This window comes from Lampris incognitus, chromosome 10, assembly GCF_029633865.1.
Source record: "Lampris incognitus isolate fLamInc1 chromosome 10, fLamInc1.hap2, whole genome shotgun sequence".
NCBI classification, from domain to species: domain Eukaryota; kingdom Metazoa; phylum Chordata; class Actinopteri; order Lampriformes; family Lampridae; genus Lampris; species Lampris incognitus.
The window spans coordinates 301734-318670 of record NC_079220.1 but is presented as its reverse complement, the minus strand read 5'-3'; the positions used below and the strand labels follow the sequence as shown (position 1 = coordinate 318670).

The 16937-nt window shown below is 46.2% G+C and overlaps 1 protein-coding gene across 1 annotated transcript in view; it reads left to right on the top strand.

Moving 5' to 3' along the window:
- The window catches only part of LOC130119126 (sodium channel protein type 4 subunit alpha B-like), a 256811-nt gene that overhangs the window by 158659 nt on the left and 81215 nt on the right, over window positions 1-16937 (top strand). The window contains exons 16-18 of the mRNA XM_056287542.1: window positions 5781-5942; window positions 10018-10161; window positions 16659-16776. Of these exons, the coding sequence (XP_056143517.1) occupies window positions 5781-5942; window positions 10018-10161; window positions 16659-16776 (424 nt within the window). The remainder of the gene's footprint in view (window positions 1-5780; window positions 5943-10017; window positions 10162-16658; window positions 16777-16937) is intronic.

Here is a 16937-nt window from a genome sequence, read left to right as displayed (position 1 = left end):
CAGCTAATAGACAGCTGCTTTTCAGTAAGTTTAGATACAGTGTCAAAGAGAAATCTGGGGTTATGTGTATTAATATTGATTAAGTGAGAGAGATGTGCTGTTTTTTGCTGCAGATAAAGCACACTTGTATTTCAATAAACACTCGTGCCACGGTAGGTAAAAAACTTCCCATTTTGATTTTTGCCATTTACGTTCCAGTCTCCTGCAGGTCCGCTTAAGAGCACGTATCTCATCATTAAACCAGGGTGTAGGCCTCTTTAGTCGCCTAGCTCTGGTAGTGAGAGGTGCAACTGAATCGAGGAGACTAGAGAGGGCCACATTTAAGTCACTAGTGAAATTTTCAACAATCAGTTACCACAGTGAAAGGAGCCAAGATTTCAGGCAGCTGCTGGCCAAATGGAGCTCCAGTGGAGGGACCAATGTGGCGAGTGGCAGATTAAAAATAGATTTATACATTAAGGCAACACCCCCACCTTGTTTATTTGCCCGAGGTACATGGGCATAAGTATTGTCATGTTGGGAAGCTTCATTTAAGGGAAGGAAAACATTTGGCTTCAGCCATGTTTCACATAACCCAATCATATCGAAACTATGTTCAAGAATCAGCTCATTTATTAGTAAGGCTTTGGTAGACAGTGATCTGATATTTATGAAACCAAATTTAGGCATCTTGTGGACGTGGTCAGTAGTAGGCAGAACGTTAGAGCTACCAATAGGTGAAAGATTAATTGGAATTAGACATCTTGTTGACAGTTTTGGCAACCAACGCTTTGGATGATATGTGGTCACGTTCTTGATAACATTAGCTGTTTGGTTCTGTAGATTATTAGGTACTTCGTTGCACATTTCACCACTACCAGTTGTAGGAATAATTACTAGGTTATTGTGATTCTCACATTTAGAAAAGGAGAGCTTGGGAGCAATACAGCAGGTAGGGACACAGTCTCAATGTTAGAGACCAAGCTGTCAGACTGATAATCTACACCAGTGTTACTCTTTACACAGCTCGCGAGCTGCATGCGGCTCGTGAGACTTTGTTTTGCGCCTCATATAGATCCACTGATGACAATAAGAACATAGCTATAACTTACTTCTATAGGTTCCGTTTGTGTCCTGTTTTAGCACATTGAAATTAATTATCCAGCAGATGGCACCATACTGAAGATACGTCAAAGAACGTAGGCTACGTAACAGCGTGGAAACCGGGTGTAGACGTATAGCCTGTGTGTGTAGCCTTGTATTTGCGAAACTTTTTTTTTCATGTTGATAATGCTTATGTGTAATTGCATATGTACATGCATACATAAGATGAGTTCCACTCCCAGGCTTACAAACTCACAAACAAGTATTATGTATTTTAATAATACAGTGTATTTATTAATTGAGAATAAAAAGAGATGGAAGGATGGAACGCATGGTACTATATTTTTTAAACATACACAAAGATGGCAAATATCTTGAGAGTGATGATAAAAAAAACACCCAAGTTATGTCTGCAATCTCTGTGGCTCTTTGAGGAATGGTCTTACTCATAAGTGGCTCTCCTAAGAAAATTAGTGAGTACCACTGACCTACACTATGGGAAATTCCCTGACTAAACATATTAACTAAACTAGTATACTCCACATCCGCACTGGATTTAAACCTACCAGGCTCTCTAATCACCTGCAACCAGCTGAATGATGAGTCCTGTTGGACTGCGGCTCATTCTACCAGCTTGTTTTCGTCTATGTGAGAGCGTAGTCCTGCGTGTTTGTTGATAAAGCAATAGGAGAAGATGTTTGGTCTCAAACCATCCATTTTATTTAGCAGTAAATGGATAAAGCATACAGAGCTCTGGGTCTAGATCTTCCTATCCCTGACAAACAACAGAGTGTGTCAGTTCACGAAGTCTGACTGCCTATTCTTTCCCTGACCCAGTCTTTTATACTATACAGAGTGTTGCCTAAACATGAATGTGTGGTCTTCTTTGTGATTGGTCCATTGATCTGACTCCATTTCCGCCTCAATGATGTCCTGACTCCAAGTGATCTCCCTCTGCAGCTGCTGTCGTAGTTCCTGTTCCTGTTTCTGAAACCACAGAGCACAGCACATTCTGTATCTACACCCCCCAGGGCAACAGCACCCTTGTTATTCTTCTTACTACTCAGACATTATTGTAGCCGCTTCCTTCTAATGGTTAGTGCCCCTCAGTGCCCCTCAGTCTTTTACCTTCTATGGAGATAAACACAATCTTCTTGGGACATCTTATCCTGTTATTGTCAGCCACTTCTCTACCTATGGCTACTTCTTCATTTCTCTGTCTGTTGACATACTCAATACTTTTCCACTGCCCCTATAGCCCCTCATGTCCTTGTAGCAAGCCTTGTTCCTTATGCATATCATTTCCCAATGATTAATCTATCCTTATATCCCTTATTCCAATCAATACGTTGTAATCATCATTATTAAGCATCACACCATTGCATTTATCTACAGTCCCTAGTGTCAAACTAAACGTAAACAGCTACCTATATTGTTAGACAAAAGAGCAGCGCTGTCCCCAGTAGGGTGAATGCCATCCGCTTTCAGCAGGTAGGGGTGGCCCCAGAAAGAAGGCCAGTTATCAACAAAGCCAAATCCCTGCTCATTACAGTAACGAGCCAGCCAGTGGTTCATTGGAGTGAGCCCACTGTACATCTCATCATTATCCCTCACAGGTAAGGGACCAGAGACATCTTTCCGGCAAACTCAAGGGTCCTGACTAGGCTGGCTTTTGTGATCTCTGATTGCTCCATCCTAGCATTATTGGTGCCGACATGAATAACAGTGTTGGTGAAAGTAGTGGTGCTTTGTGCGTGGGTTCCCTGATTCCCCCTCTGTGATGCCAGCACCCTAAGATTATCCTCTATGTCGGAGACTCTGGCCCCAGGTAAACGGTGAACCAAGGCTGGCGAAGCTAATCTAACATTGTGGGTAATGGAGTCTCCTGTCACTAGCGTGCGTTGCTTTACTCTATCGACAGGAGGGGGAGAAGCATGCTGGCCGGTAGGACTACCAACAGGGCTGGTGAGTGGTGAAAACCGGTTTGCAGTCAGGAAAGTTGACTGCAGACCAGGCCACATGACTGATGGCTTGCTCTTGCGAGCCTTCCCACGCCGGTAAACAGAAACAAACTCTGCCGCATCTGCCGACGAAACTGAGCTAATGCCAACAATAGCAGGTCTGCTGTCAGGCCCGGGGCTATGGCTATCTGGAGTGCCCATCACATCTAACATAATCCTAGCCGAAAGCAGCTGCTCTAACTCACGGACACGTCTCTCTAGTAGAGACAACCTATCTGTAACTACGGAGCAGTCACCACAAACCATCATTTTAACGAGGCTGCTTTCACTGCAAATGTAATAGAGCTAACTGCTAAGCTAGGCTAAGCTCAAAGCTAGTAACAAACTAGGAACGAGAAGCTGCCTACTCAAGACAAGATTCATATAAGAAAGAAAACTAGAGAATCTAGCGATAAGATCAGAACAAAATGAAGAGGTTAGGGCAGAATATAGAGAAGAAATAGTAAGAAAATTAAAGTTGGCGATCTCACGAAGCTGTCGCTCGCAAAGGCGGAAGCTGGAAACAGCTGGCAGTTATCAGTCAACTCGGTGGAAGCGGGTGGACGTATGGTCATCCTAACTGGGCGTTTGTCAAAGCCAGGAAGATGCCCAAACACTGCACCAACCGATCGAAGAGAGGAGAAGGACAACAGCTGTCTAAGTATAAACTAGTGGTGATTCTGTATGTGGTTGGAGTGTCGGAACAATTGAGACATGTATTTTCCAAACACCACATCTCAGTTGCTTTCAAACCCCAAAACATGCTGCGCCAGAAGTTGGTCCACCTCAAGGATCGGGTCCCCCGACACAAACAGAGCAATATAATGTTGCTGTTAAGTGCCAGGAGGATTGTCGTGACTTGTACTGCATTGGAGAAACTAAACAGATGCTGGCCAAGAGGATGGCACAACACAGGAGAGCTAACACGTCAGACCATGACTCCACAGTCTACACCATCTACAGACCAGGAATCCACAGTCTACACCATCTACAGGGCAGGACTCCACAGTCTACACCATCTACAGACCAGTGGCCACTCTTTTAAGGATGAGGATGTGCACATCCTTGGTAGGGGGGAACGCTGGTTTGAATGGGGGGTCAAAGAGGCCATCTATGTGAAGAGGAACCACCATCCCTGAACGGTGGGGGGGGGGGGTTAATAGTACATCTGTCACCATCTTACAATGCTGTGATGTCTGTGAATGTTCTCATTCATCCAGGTCATGGTTATCCAAAGGAGTTGAATCAAGTGCAACTGGACTTGGTATATATCCGTGAAGACGTTTCGCCTCTCATCCAGGAGGCTTCCTCAGTTCGTGCCTTTCTGACTAGATGAAGCTAGTCGGACTGGCTGGTGATGAGACTCAAAATTTATCCTCTTGGAGTTGTTGTCAGAGCTATAGATGTCCATGGCTCTTTGTGTCCCAATGTTTACCAACGCCCGTCGCTAACAGAGCCATAGATAAGAGTGGCTCTTTTGTGTACTGATGTTTGGCCGCGCCCGTCGTTATCGGAGCTATTGATATGCATGGCTCTCCTGTTCTCCAATGTTAGGGGGGCATAGTTGCTGTGATGGCAACTATTCCCCAATCCTCTCTGAACAGTACACATGGCAACTGTCACTCTAGTTAATGTTCACCATATTTGCATATGAAACTGATCATTATGCCATTGTATTGTTTATAAGGGTGGGGGTACATGCAGTCAGTTGCACTGCATTGTTTATAAGGGTAGGGGTACCTGCAGTCAGGTGAGACTGAAGAGGTCACTTAGATGATGATGAAACGTTTCTGTCAATAAACGTGTCCAGATGAACTGATTTAATCTTCTTTGAACCACAAAAAGGCATACTTCACCTTTGCCTTTCAGAAAAAGAAAAAAGAACCTGGCACAACAAAGGAAGAAGCTTCCCTGACCACATAAATATGTTTCTTCTCTCAAATGCAAACCAGTAGGATTTACGTTTAGTGTGGAGAGGTTCTGGGTATTTTTTATACAGCACTTTGTGTATTTTGAAAATGGGTTTGGTTTGATTTGGTCTGCCTTGTTAGTCTACAAACGGCAGTACTTGCACCGCAGTTGTTTGGCGGCGCCATTTGTTGAATAAGGACGGACGGACAAGAGCAAGGGCCTTATTGTTTTATTATTCATGGAGCCGCGCCATCAGTGTCTACATGTACCAGGATGCGTTGCGCATGAACTTCTGGCACCCAAACTCCAAATCCTCCAGAGCTCGCCCAGCTCGTGGTGGCGACCTTGTGTACAAAGAACAGCATCTTATCATCTTCACTCTTCGATCAGAAAACCGGAAAACAACATAAATTAAATTGGATTTGTTTTATTGACAACAAACATGCCTTCTCATTGTATTGGTCCCGGATGCGACAACAATCAGAAAGAAGAGAGAGGAGGAAGTGAGCAGAAGAGGAGGAAGTAAGCAGAAGAGAGAGGAGGAAGTAAGCAGAAGCTACCACTGATTACCCACAGATCTAGAATGGTGCTAAGAATGGCTCCGAGTGATAAAAAAAAAAATCCCAAATATGATGAGAACACACCAACATCAGTACTTGGAAACCTTCGGGTATGCTCTTTGCATTTTGCAGCGGCTGACTAAAACAGGGACATACAGTCAGGATTGATGGGAGGAAGCATCAAGAAGTTGGTGAAGACATCTGCTTTGTCACCTTCGTTTGGAAGCGATGTTGGCTATGACAATGGAGAACCTCCGGAGAGACGATGGAGAATTTCCAGAGAGGTGATGGAGAACCTCTGGACAGGCGATGGGAGAAACGCCAGAGAGGTGATGGAGAACCTCCGGAGAGGCAATGGAGAACCTCCGCAGAAGCAAGGTCGAATAAGGTAAGCTGTTTTTAGCTAACGTTAGTTACATTGAATGCATAGCATGCAAAATTCCATGTTGTGTTGCTCTACGTAATACTGAGATGGTTTACAGTACAACTGCTAATCATAGATATGTTTACTCTGTTACCTTAGACTGAAGAACAAACTGCCTCTACTTCTACCACTTAAGGTACACATCTGCAACACACAGAGGAAACAGGTAAATGAGATGCAATCATTGACTTTTCTTTTCATTCACTGATTTACGATAAATCAGTTTACAGACTGTGAGAAAAACTGTGTGTGTGCATGACAGCGACAATGCTGTTGTACTTCTAAAACATAGTGTCCAAAAACACATCAGTGAGGACTCAGGACTCCAGAAGTAGCTTTCTTTAGCTTTACATGTCTTGCAGCTTCAACAAACAGAGAGAACAGACACACCCATCTTCTTTTTCTTCTTCTTTAAATAGACTACCTGGACAGGTAAGAAACCTAGAGCCTAGAGCGCCCTCTAGGTAAGTAGTACTATAAAGTCTCAGGATAGTACAACTTCTGATCATAACAGTGGGATAGAGCTCATATTCTACGCTGTACATTTGTTAGCTGTGCCAGCAGTCCGGACAGTCCATCCATGCCCAAGCTCTGCGTGTAACAGGGGCATATCTCACACTCAGCCATGCTGGTTTGAAAACATGCATCCAGCTGTTTGTGTGTGAAAACACTCTGTCAGTGGACTACCAAGGCTTTTCATGGAGCCCAGCTGGACACTTTAGTATGTCTGAAGCACCCTAAAAGTTTGATTTTGTTGTACAGGAAATGAAGCACTGGTGGTTTTCAGTACTACACCATGTGGTGGATGTCCACAGCCGGACTGATGAAGATGGAGTAGAGCAGCATTGCCTGCATGAACCGCTGAGCAAGGAGGGCATTAAGAAGAAGTGGTTAGAGGCTGACTCCCTTGGCTATGAGGACTTGTGCACTTTAGTCCAAGACGAGCATCTTCTGCAGGACTGTGAAACATACATGTGAGCGTTGCACTTTGCATCAGACACTCTTTGAAAGCAGCATTTTTGCTGAAATCTCATTTCTGAAAACGGTGGTTTGTTTTTTTTTTGTTTTTTTTACATTACACTGGTCCGTTTTCCACTCTGAGATGATTAAGTACATGCCCAAGAGACAACACTTGTCCTACATGGGCATGAGGGAGAGGGCAACTTGCTGTTTTGGAGCACAATGAAAATATTGTGAAGAGGAAGCTTGCCACTAACAGCAAAGGGAGAAAACATACATATTTTATGGGGTTTTTTTTCTTCTGTACAGTAGCAGTAACCGACACTTGATGTCATTATAGACGTCACTGTGGACACTTTACATTGTCACTGTGTCCAAAGGTGTTTTCCTTTTTTAATGTTTTAAATAAACTGAACACTTCACCCTCACCATTTTAAAGGTAAAGAAAATATGACAACACAAGTTCATCCAAGTCTTCATCTGTTTCCCTACATATTTGTTTTGTAATTTCAGGTGAGGTGCAAAGGAAACTTGTTTGCTGTCGGAGGACAAAGCAATGGCTTATGAAGGGGACTTACGAACCTCACATGCATGGCTTAAGAGTGGGCCTTGTTGAACTTGTCACTGCATGAAGGCAGGACCCTACCTTTGCCTACAAAGTGCGGACGTCAGCACTCCAGCTACCTCAGCCTGCTGTTCCCCCAAACACTGCAGTTGTCCCAAACCATCCAAACAAGAAGCAACTGCCGAGCACCCGTCCCGTCTACCAGAGGTACGTAATGAGAACTCTAGCAAACTGCAGCTGTCCCAAACCATCCAAACAAGAAGCAACTGCCGAGCACCAGTCCCATCGACCCGAGGTACGTAATGAGAAGTCTAGCAAACTGCAGCTGTCCCAAATCATCCAAACAAAAAGCAACTGCCGAGTACCAGTCCCGTCTACCAAAGGGACGTAACGAGAAGTCCAGCAAACTGCAGCTGTCTCAAACCATCCAAACAAGAAGCAACTGCAAAGCACCCATCCCGTCTACCAGAGACGTAACAAGAAGTCCAGCAAACTGCAGCTGCCCCAATCCATCCAAACAAGAAGCAACTGCCGAGCACCCGTCCCGTCTACCAGAGATACGTAATGAGAACTCTAGCAAACTGCAGCTGTCCCAAACCACCCAAACAAGAAGCAACTGCTGAGGACCCGTCCCGTCTACCAAAGGGACATAATGAGAAGTCCAGCAAATTGCAGCTGTCCCAAACCATCCTAACAAGAAGCAACTGCCGAGCACCCGTCCCATCGACCAGAGTCATAACGAGAAGTCTAGAAAAATTCAGCTGTTCCAAACCATCCAAACAAGGAGCAACTGCCGTTTACCCATCCCATCTACCAGAGGTACGTAATGAGAAGTCTAGGAAACTGCAGCTGTCCCAAACCATCCAAACAAGCAGCAAATACCGAGCACCCGTCCTGTTTACCAAAGGGACGTAATGAGAAGTCCAGCAAACTGCAGCTGTCCCAAACAAGAATCAACTGCCATGCACCCGTCCCGTCTACCAAAGGGACGTAATGAGAAGTCTAGAAAACTGCAGCTGTCCCAAACCATCCAAACAAGAAGCAACTGCCAAGCACCCATCCCGTCTACCAAAGGGACGTAATGAGAAGTCTAGCAAACTGCAGCTGTCCCAAACCATCCAAACAAGAGGCAACTGCCAAGCACCCGTCCCGTCTACCAAAGGGACGTAATGAGAAGTCCAGCAAACTGCAGCTGTCCCAAACCATCCAAACAAGAAGCAACTGCCAAGCACCCATCCCGTCTACCAAAGAGACTTAATGAGAAGTCTAGCACACTGCAGCTCTCCCAAACCATCCAAACAAGAAGCAACTGCTGAGCACCCGTCCTATCTACCAGAGGTATGTAATGAGAAGTCCAGCAAACTGCAGCTGTCCCAAACCATCCAAACAAGCAGCAACTGCTGAGCACCCGTCCCGTTTACCAAAGGGACGTAATGAGAAGTCTAGCAAACTGCAGCTGCCCCAAACCATCCAAACAAGAAGCAACTGCCAAGCACCCGTCCCGTCTACCAAAGGGACGTAATGAGAAGTCTAGCAAACTGCAGCTGTTCCAAACAAGAAGCAACTGCCGAGCACCCGTCCCATCTACCAGAGGTACGTAATTAGAAGTCCAGCAAACTGCAGCTGTCCCAAACCATCCAAACAAGAAGCAACTACCGAGCACCTGTCCCGTCTACCAAAGGGACGTAATAAATCACGCAAACTGCAGCTGTCCCAAACCATCCAAACAAGAAGCAACTGCCAAGCACCTGTCCCGTCTACCAAAGGGACGTAATAAATCACGCAAACTGCAGCTGTCCCAAACCATCCAAACAAGAAGCAACTGCCAAGCACCTGTCCCGTCTACCAAAGGGACGTAATAAGTCACGCAAACTGCAGCTGTCCCAAACCATCCAAACAAGAAGCAACTGCCAAGCATCTGTCCCGTCTATCAAAGGGACGTAATAAGTCCAGCAAACTGCAGCTGTCCCAAACCATCCAAACAAGAAGCAACTGCCAAGCACCCATCCTATCTACCAAAGGGACATAATGAGAAGTGTAGCAAACTGCAGCTGTCCCAAACCATCCAAACAAGAAGCAAATGCTGAGCACCCATCCTTTCTACCAGAGGGACGTATTGAGAAGTTCAGCAAATAAAATACTGTGCAGCTCCCTTTGGACCTATTCCACCCCTGTCAGCGGCGTCATAAACCCTTCATTTATCATTTATATTTTCAACTGTGCAGTACTGACTACAACGACCGCAATACTGACTACAATGACCGGGATTTCACTCCTACCTTAAACAGCCATGGGCGGTCAAAATGACGGCCGGTTTTTAAACTCTATATTCTGTCGAGATAAATGCCCAGTTGAGATATTAATGCATTATGTGTTTAGTATGTCTGTTAGGAAACGACTGACACCAAAATTAACATTTTAACAACTATAATACTATTTTTAAACAATTTAAACTTCAGAGAGACATGGTCGACGGTGGGCCACGTTTTTTAATACTCTATACTTGGGTAGCAGCGTGCGCTCCCCGGCGCTGGCCCTCCTGGCCCCTAGGGGGCAATCGGTGGCAGCGGGTAGCGTTCGCTTCCCGGCGCTGGTCATCCTGGCCTCGAGGGGGGCGGTGGAGCTGCGGTGCACTGGAGCCAGTAATTGGGCTGTCAGGTGGGCTCCATCTTTGCCACACCAGGTTTTCCAAGCACAAACGGGTCTGCTTAATGGCCTGCTCCAGTCTCTGGATCTCCCTCTATTTTTTTGGTGAGATCCCACTTCTGACACTAACGTGGCGAGCCGGTGTGGAGGAATGAGAGGCGGAGATCTTTTTTTTTAAAGATTGTTTTTTCTGCATTTTTCGCCTTTACTATATATATATTATTTTCAGTTTCTCAGTTTTGTATAATACCCTTTTACAGTTGGTAAACAGTGATCACGTGATTTAGTATGCGCGTGCATTTTGGCAGCAAAAATCAAGAGCTGGCCCTGGACTGTAGTTGGGACTGGGGAGTGAGAAAACACACTGCAGCGACCAGATCAGGACGAATAACTTTTAGGAAGGGCACGTATCTTAGAAAAGATACGTGCCCTTCTGCAAGTATGCTTTTACCCTAATCTGGCCCCCTGTTATTGAATGGTCTTTTCCCCGATGGAATGCGGTAGAAATTAATACCTTTAGTTTTGCTAGACCTGTTCTGGCAACCCACAACACAACAAGATGACATTTTAAAAATGTAAATATCAATCGATCAAAAATCCACTAGCACTCTGCATTGACTGGAGATGGAGAAGTTGCCTCTTTTGTTGCCAAAATGCGCACGCGTACTATGCGTGACGTAGGTCATAAAAGGGTCTATTCAAAACACGCATGTAATGCCAGTAGAAGAGTCTTCTCGACATAAATAATACTTCCCGAATAGAACGAGCCGACTCCGTGAGTTCTTTTTAACAAGTATAACTTTTACTGCTGCTCGGCATGTTTTTATCCAGCACATTGCATTTCCGTCTACCTCAGCTATCAGACATGTGCACTCACGTCATGGTAATAGACAGTACAACAGTGACACCTACTGGTCACGTACCTTTCACCTATCACATCTCCCCCCTTAAGATGATTTCTCCAAACTAGAAAAATAACATTGTCTTTCTTGTACTGACACTTTAACAAAAATAGCAAAGACACCAAATATTTTTGTATGGCTCAGTTCACTGTCAAATTCACTCTATTTAACAAATTACCCCTCAACTGAACGTTCTAAATAAACAACTGAACCACTTTCATATTATTGCTGCATTACACCTGTCATACCCATACCACCCCTCATTTCAAAAAAATATCCCAGTCCATAAGTCCACACAAATCCAGCCTTGTAGCTGGTTTACGCTCTCTCCCCGAGCGAGTAACATTTGCCCCCCGCGCAAGATTAACTGGTGTCTTTGGGGCTGGGGTGACCTCTGTCTCCATCCTCTTCCGGATCAACCCAGTCAGGACCCTTGATGATGGATGTGGGTGTTTTGGGTGTGGCCAACAGATGACGCCTGTTCCTTCTGTATTTCTCACCTTGAGCTGTCTCCACTATGTAAGACCTGGGAGTGGAGCTGGGACTGTGGATGACAGCTGGCGTTGTCCATTGTTTTTTTCCATCCAATTTTGTGAGCACAGTGTCCCCTGGGCTCAGTGGGGGCAGAATCCTCGCTCCATTCCTGTGGTTGTAGTAGTATGCCTGCTTCTGTTTAGCTGTGGCATCGGCCTTTTTAATTTCATCTTCGTCGGGCCAGTTTGGTTTCAAATTGTCCTGCAGACTGGGCAAAGTGGTCCTGAGTTTCCTACCCATAAGCAGTTCGGCTGGACTGGCTCCGGTAGAAGCTGAGGGTGTGGCTCTGTACATTAACAGAGCGAGGAGGGGGTCTTCCTGTCTTAGTATCCCTTTCACTATCTGGACAGCCCTCTCTGCATGTCCATTGCTCTGAGGGTAGTGTGGGCTTGACGTTACATGGAAAAATCATAGTCCTCACTAAACTTCCTCATCTCTGCTGAAGCTAGTTGGGGCCCATTATCGTTCACTAACACTTCAGGGATGCCATATCTTGCAAATGTAGCTTTCAGCTTAGCCACTACCTGACTGTTAGCAGTTGTTGGCAGATTTATGATCTCCAGGTATCTAGAGTAATAGTCAGACACTATCAAGTAGTTTTGCTTTTTAAACTCACATAGGTCTATGGCAATTTTCTGCCATGGCCGGGATGGGAGCTCACTTGACATTAAAGGCTCCTTTCTCTGTGTGTTCTTGTTTTCTCTACAGAATGCACACTGCCGTACTTTTGTTGTGATGTGTTCTGACATTTTGGGCCACCAAACGGATTGGCTAGCTCTTTCTCTGCACTTAACTAGACCCTGGTGCCCGTCGTGGATTCTCTCTAAGATCATCTCTCTCATAACTGCAGGGATGACAATGCAGTTCCCTCTAATGACTAAGCCCTCTAGCTCAGATAACTCCCCTCTCACCTGGTAAAAGTCTCTGACTGTCTCAGGCACCTTCTCTACATATTCAGGCCATCCGTGCCTGATGAAACACAGTACTGTCTGGAGTTGCAGATCCTCGTCTGTGTTTTCTTTTATCTCCTTCATTCTCTGGAGTGTGGCTAGCATCTGGCACATGACAGCATCAATATGTGCCGCCACATCATCGTGGAAAGCTCCATCTCCAAAGTGCTGCTCCGGGCCTCTGGAGAGAGCGTCAGCCACTGCCAGCGTTCTGCCTGGTGCATATTCAGCTATGCCATTAAAGCGCATTAACCTCATTAACAGCCTCTGGCATCTGATGGGAACCTTGTCCAAGTCTTTGCTGTTCATAAGAGGCACCAGAGGTTTATGATCAGTGACCAGCCTGAAGCTATCAAGTCCGAACAGGTACTTCTCAAATCTTTCGCAGGCCCACACGCTGGCCGAGCATTCCTTTTCGATTTGGGCGTACATTGTGTTCGTGTCCCTTAGCCACCTCGAGCAGTAGGCCACGGGCTTCCAGTGGTCTCCCTGCAACTGGAGCAGGACGCCTCCCAGCCCCTAGCTGCTGGCATCTGCTGACACTGCTGTAGGCTTGGTGACAGAATAAAAGGCAAGTACGGGCGGTGGCTAGTGCAGCTTTAAGTTGTTGAAATGCTGTATGCTGTGCGAGCCCCCACACCCTCTCTGTCTTTCCTTTCAGCAGCTCATAAAGTGGCTGACCCACAATGAGTAGCTACGGAACATACTTTGCCAGGTAATTCACCATCCCCAGAAATCTCTTGAGTTCAGTTACATTTTGGGGCAGAGGAAAGTTCTTTATTCCTGTCGCTTTGTCTGGGTCAGGTCTCGTTCCTGTCTCATCAATGACATGACCGAGAAAACAGACTTGTGTCTGTTTAAACTTGCATTTAGCCTTGTTCATCTTAAGTCCTGCTGCTTCGATGACTTTCAGTACCTTGGTTAGGCACTGGTCATGGATTTCCTCAGTTTCTCTGTGTATGAGGATATCGTCCATATATACTTCTGTGCCCTCAAGTCCTGACAAAGTCTCTGCCATTTTCCTTTGAAAAATCTTGGGAGCACTCGTTATCCCAAATGGGAGCCGGGAAAAGGCATACCTCCCAAATGGGATTATGAAAGTAGTGAGCCTCTTGCTGTCCTCGTGCAGGAGAATCTGGTAGAACCCGCTCGCTGCATCCAGTGATGTGAACCAGTTTGACCCAGCGAACTGTGGCATTATTTCCTCCGTAGTAGGCAGTACATACTTTTCACATTTCACTGCCCGGTTCAGCCTGCTGAGGTTGCACAGCAGCAGACCTCCCTCTTATTGGGTTTTAACACAGGCACCGTAGCAGCGCACCATTCTGTTGGCTGGGTAACCTTTTCACTTCATCGCCTTCTTAAAATAATGGCCTAAGTCATATTTTCAAGTTTTTCAAAAAACAGAATAAACTGACAAATTTTGTTTCAGTTTATTCTGTTTTTTGAAAAACTTGAAAATATGACTTACGCCATTATTTTAAGAAGGTGATGAGAATAAACTGAAACTGAAGCAAAATTTGTCAGTTTATTCTGTTTTTTGAAAAACTTGAAAATATGACTTAGGCCATTATTTTAAGGAGGTGACGAATTGTGCCTTCATTTTCCATGCGCTGCAGTTCTCTCTCAACCAGTGGCACTAGAGGCAAAGGTATTCGCCTGGCTGTATGCGCTGCATATGACTGCGTGTCTTCCTGTAGGGCTATTTTCACTGGCTGTTTCTTCAGCAGTCCTCTTGTTCTGAAAACGCCGCTGACTTCCTCCACCCGCTTCACTAGGCCCATCGCTACAGCCTCTGGGCGGCCTAGTAGGGCGTTGCTTTCTCCTCTTATGACGTACACAGGAAAGGAATACTGTTTCAGTCCTGGGGTCGTGAAACAGTCCTAGACAGCTGAGGTTTCTCCCTGGGCTTATGAAGTGTGTGTCAGGAAGTTGCATCTTATTTTATTTTTCAGTGTTTTGAAAGTCCCTTGGCTGATAACTGTAGCATTGGCTCCCGTGTCAATTTTGAAAGTTACTGGCATGTCACATATAGTCAAACTAACAGTCCAGTCATCTTGACTTTTCTTACTGCCCACTTCTCCTAGGAAGTATAGCTGCTTGACTTCTTCTGTAATCTCTCTTACAGCTTTTGAGTGGCATGCCCACTCCCAATGTCCCTTTTTATGACATTTATTGCACTTCCTTTTCAATGCAGGGCACTTTCTCTCATCAGGGTGCTGAGGCTTGCCTCATCTCCCACATTCCTCCACTTTGTGAGTTGCAGGGCTGCCACTTCCATAACGCTGCCCGCCCTTTTTATTTTGATGGCCTTCCCACCGTCGAACAACATTAACGTTAGCCAGTTGGGCCTCTGGTTGGTTGGATTGGAGACCAACCTGTTTAGCTATCTCCTCCGCCTGATGCACATGTTCAATGACTTGAGTCAGCGTTAAGTCCACCGTGAGTTGAAACCACCATGAGATCTTTTGACACCCACTTCTGACACCATGTAATGTCTGTAGAAGTGTCTTCTCAACATAAAGAATACTTTCCGAATAGAATGAGCCAACTCCGTGAGTTCTTTTTAACAAGTGTACCTTTTACTGCTGCTTGGCTTGTTTTTATCATGCACACACTGCATTTCCATCTACCTCAACAACTGTCAGACATGCACACTTCACGTCATGCTAATAGACAGTACAACAGTGACGTGTACTGGTCATATTACTTTCACCCATCACAACGCAAACAAGATAAGACAAAATAAAAATTAAAAGACAGAAAACAACAAAAAGGAAAAAGGGGGAAAAAGAGCTGCCAGACATATATAGGTATATTGTAGCAGACTCTGTGGACATAATTCGCCATAAGGGGTTCTGGTCGCTTTCAGAGAAAGTGTTTCTGGGTTGACAGGCTGAGCTATGGCGGTGATTGGTTGGAGCAGCACCATGTTGCTCGGGCTGTTGGTTTGTAGAAGAAATAAAAGACACATGCGTTCATGTAGTCAATGAGAGAAATTTTCAGTCTCTACTTTCCTGCAATTCCTACATTGGTGACCCCGACGTTCGTCTGCTGGACGTTTCCAGAGACAACTCTTTATGAACATGACGACCAATGCGGTTTCTCTCAAGCTGCCGGAGTTCTGGGAGTCGTCCGCCTTGGCTTGGTTTGCCCACACAGAAGCGCAGTTTGCATTGTGGGAAATCACCACGAAATTCTATTATGTGGTGTCAGCTCTCGGCAGTTAAACAGCAACCAGAGTGGTGAGCCTCCTCACAAATCCTCCACAGCAGGGTAAATACGAGAGGCTCACCTGTTAAACTTTTGAACTTTCTAACGCTGAGCGTGCCAGCCAGCTCTTCTCTGTACAAGGTCTCGGTGACAGTAAGCCGTCTGAACTTATAGAGAGGATGCTGGATTTCTTGGGAGAGCACAAGCCCGACTTCCTCTTCATCCAACTGTTTCTGCGACAGCTGCCTTCTCAGGTACGGGCTGCTTTAGCCAGCACCGCCACCACTACTGTCGTGCTCTGGCCGGGGAGGCTGACAAGTTTTTTCTGGCTGGTCAACAACACTGCGCAGCCGCGTTTTTTCCTGCCCAGACATTTTCACCATTGCCTGGAGACACAACAGTTGCCGCCGCAGCAACAGCTCCTCAACGGCGGCAGGACCACGGCCCGTGTTTTTACCATGCGAAGTTTGGACCCGAGGCCAAGTGGTGCCGATCTCCATGCAGTTTCAGCACGGTGAGAAATGCCTCAGCGCTCAGTAGCGGCCATGTGCGTCGGCCTAACTGGCAGGCTGCTCTTCATCAAAGACACAATTTCTGGACGGCGGTTCCTGTGCGACACGGGTGCGCAGAGGAGCATCCTGCCCGCATCGAGAGTAGACATCCTGTCCTGCGGATACCCCCCCCCCCCGCACATGGAAGCCGCTAACGGCAGCCCCATCCGCACTTATGGCACTAGGTACATGGAGCTGTGTTTCGGAGGACAGCGATTTGATTAGGACTTTGTCACGGCAAAAGTGGCCATCGCCCTCCTCGGCGCAGATTTCCTATGTGCCTGTGGGCTGCTGGTGGATGTCATAAACCGCCGCTTAATTGACACTGTCACTTTTTGCTCGTATCTGTGTACTCTCAGCGGAGCGGGCTCCATCAGACTGCCTAGCATGCTCTCCGCCACAGACGATTTTCTCTGGCTTCTCGCTGAGTTTCCGGTCCTCACGCAGCCCACCTTCTCATCTTCCACCAAGCACGGAGTGGAGCACCACATCGCCACCACTGGCCCACCAGTCTATGCTCGGGCTCGGCGCTTTGACCCAGCCAAGCTCACTGCCGCCAGGGAGGAGTTCGAGAATGCTGAGCGTGTTGGCATCATTCACCGCTCTAACAGCCTGTCTTCACTCCTCCACATTGTCCT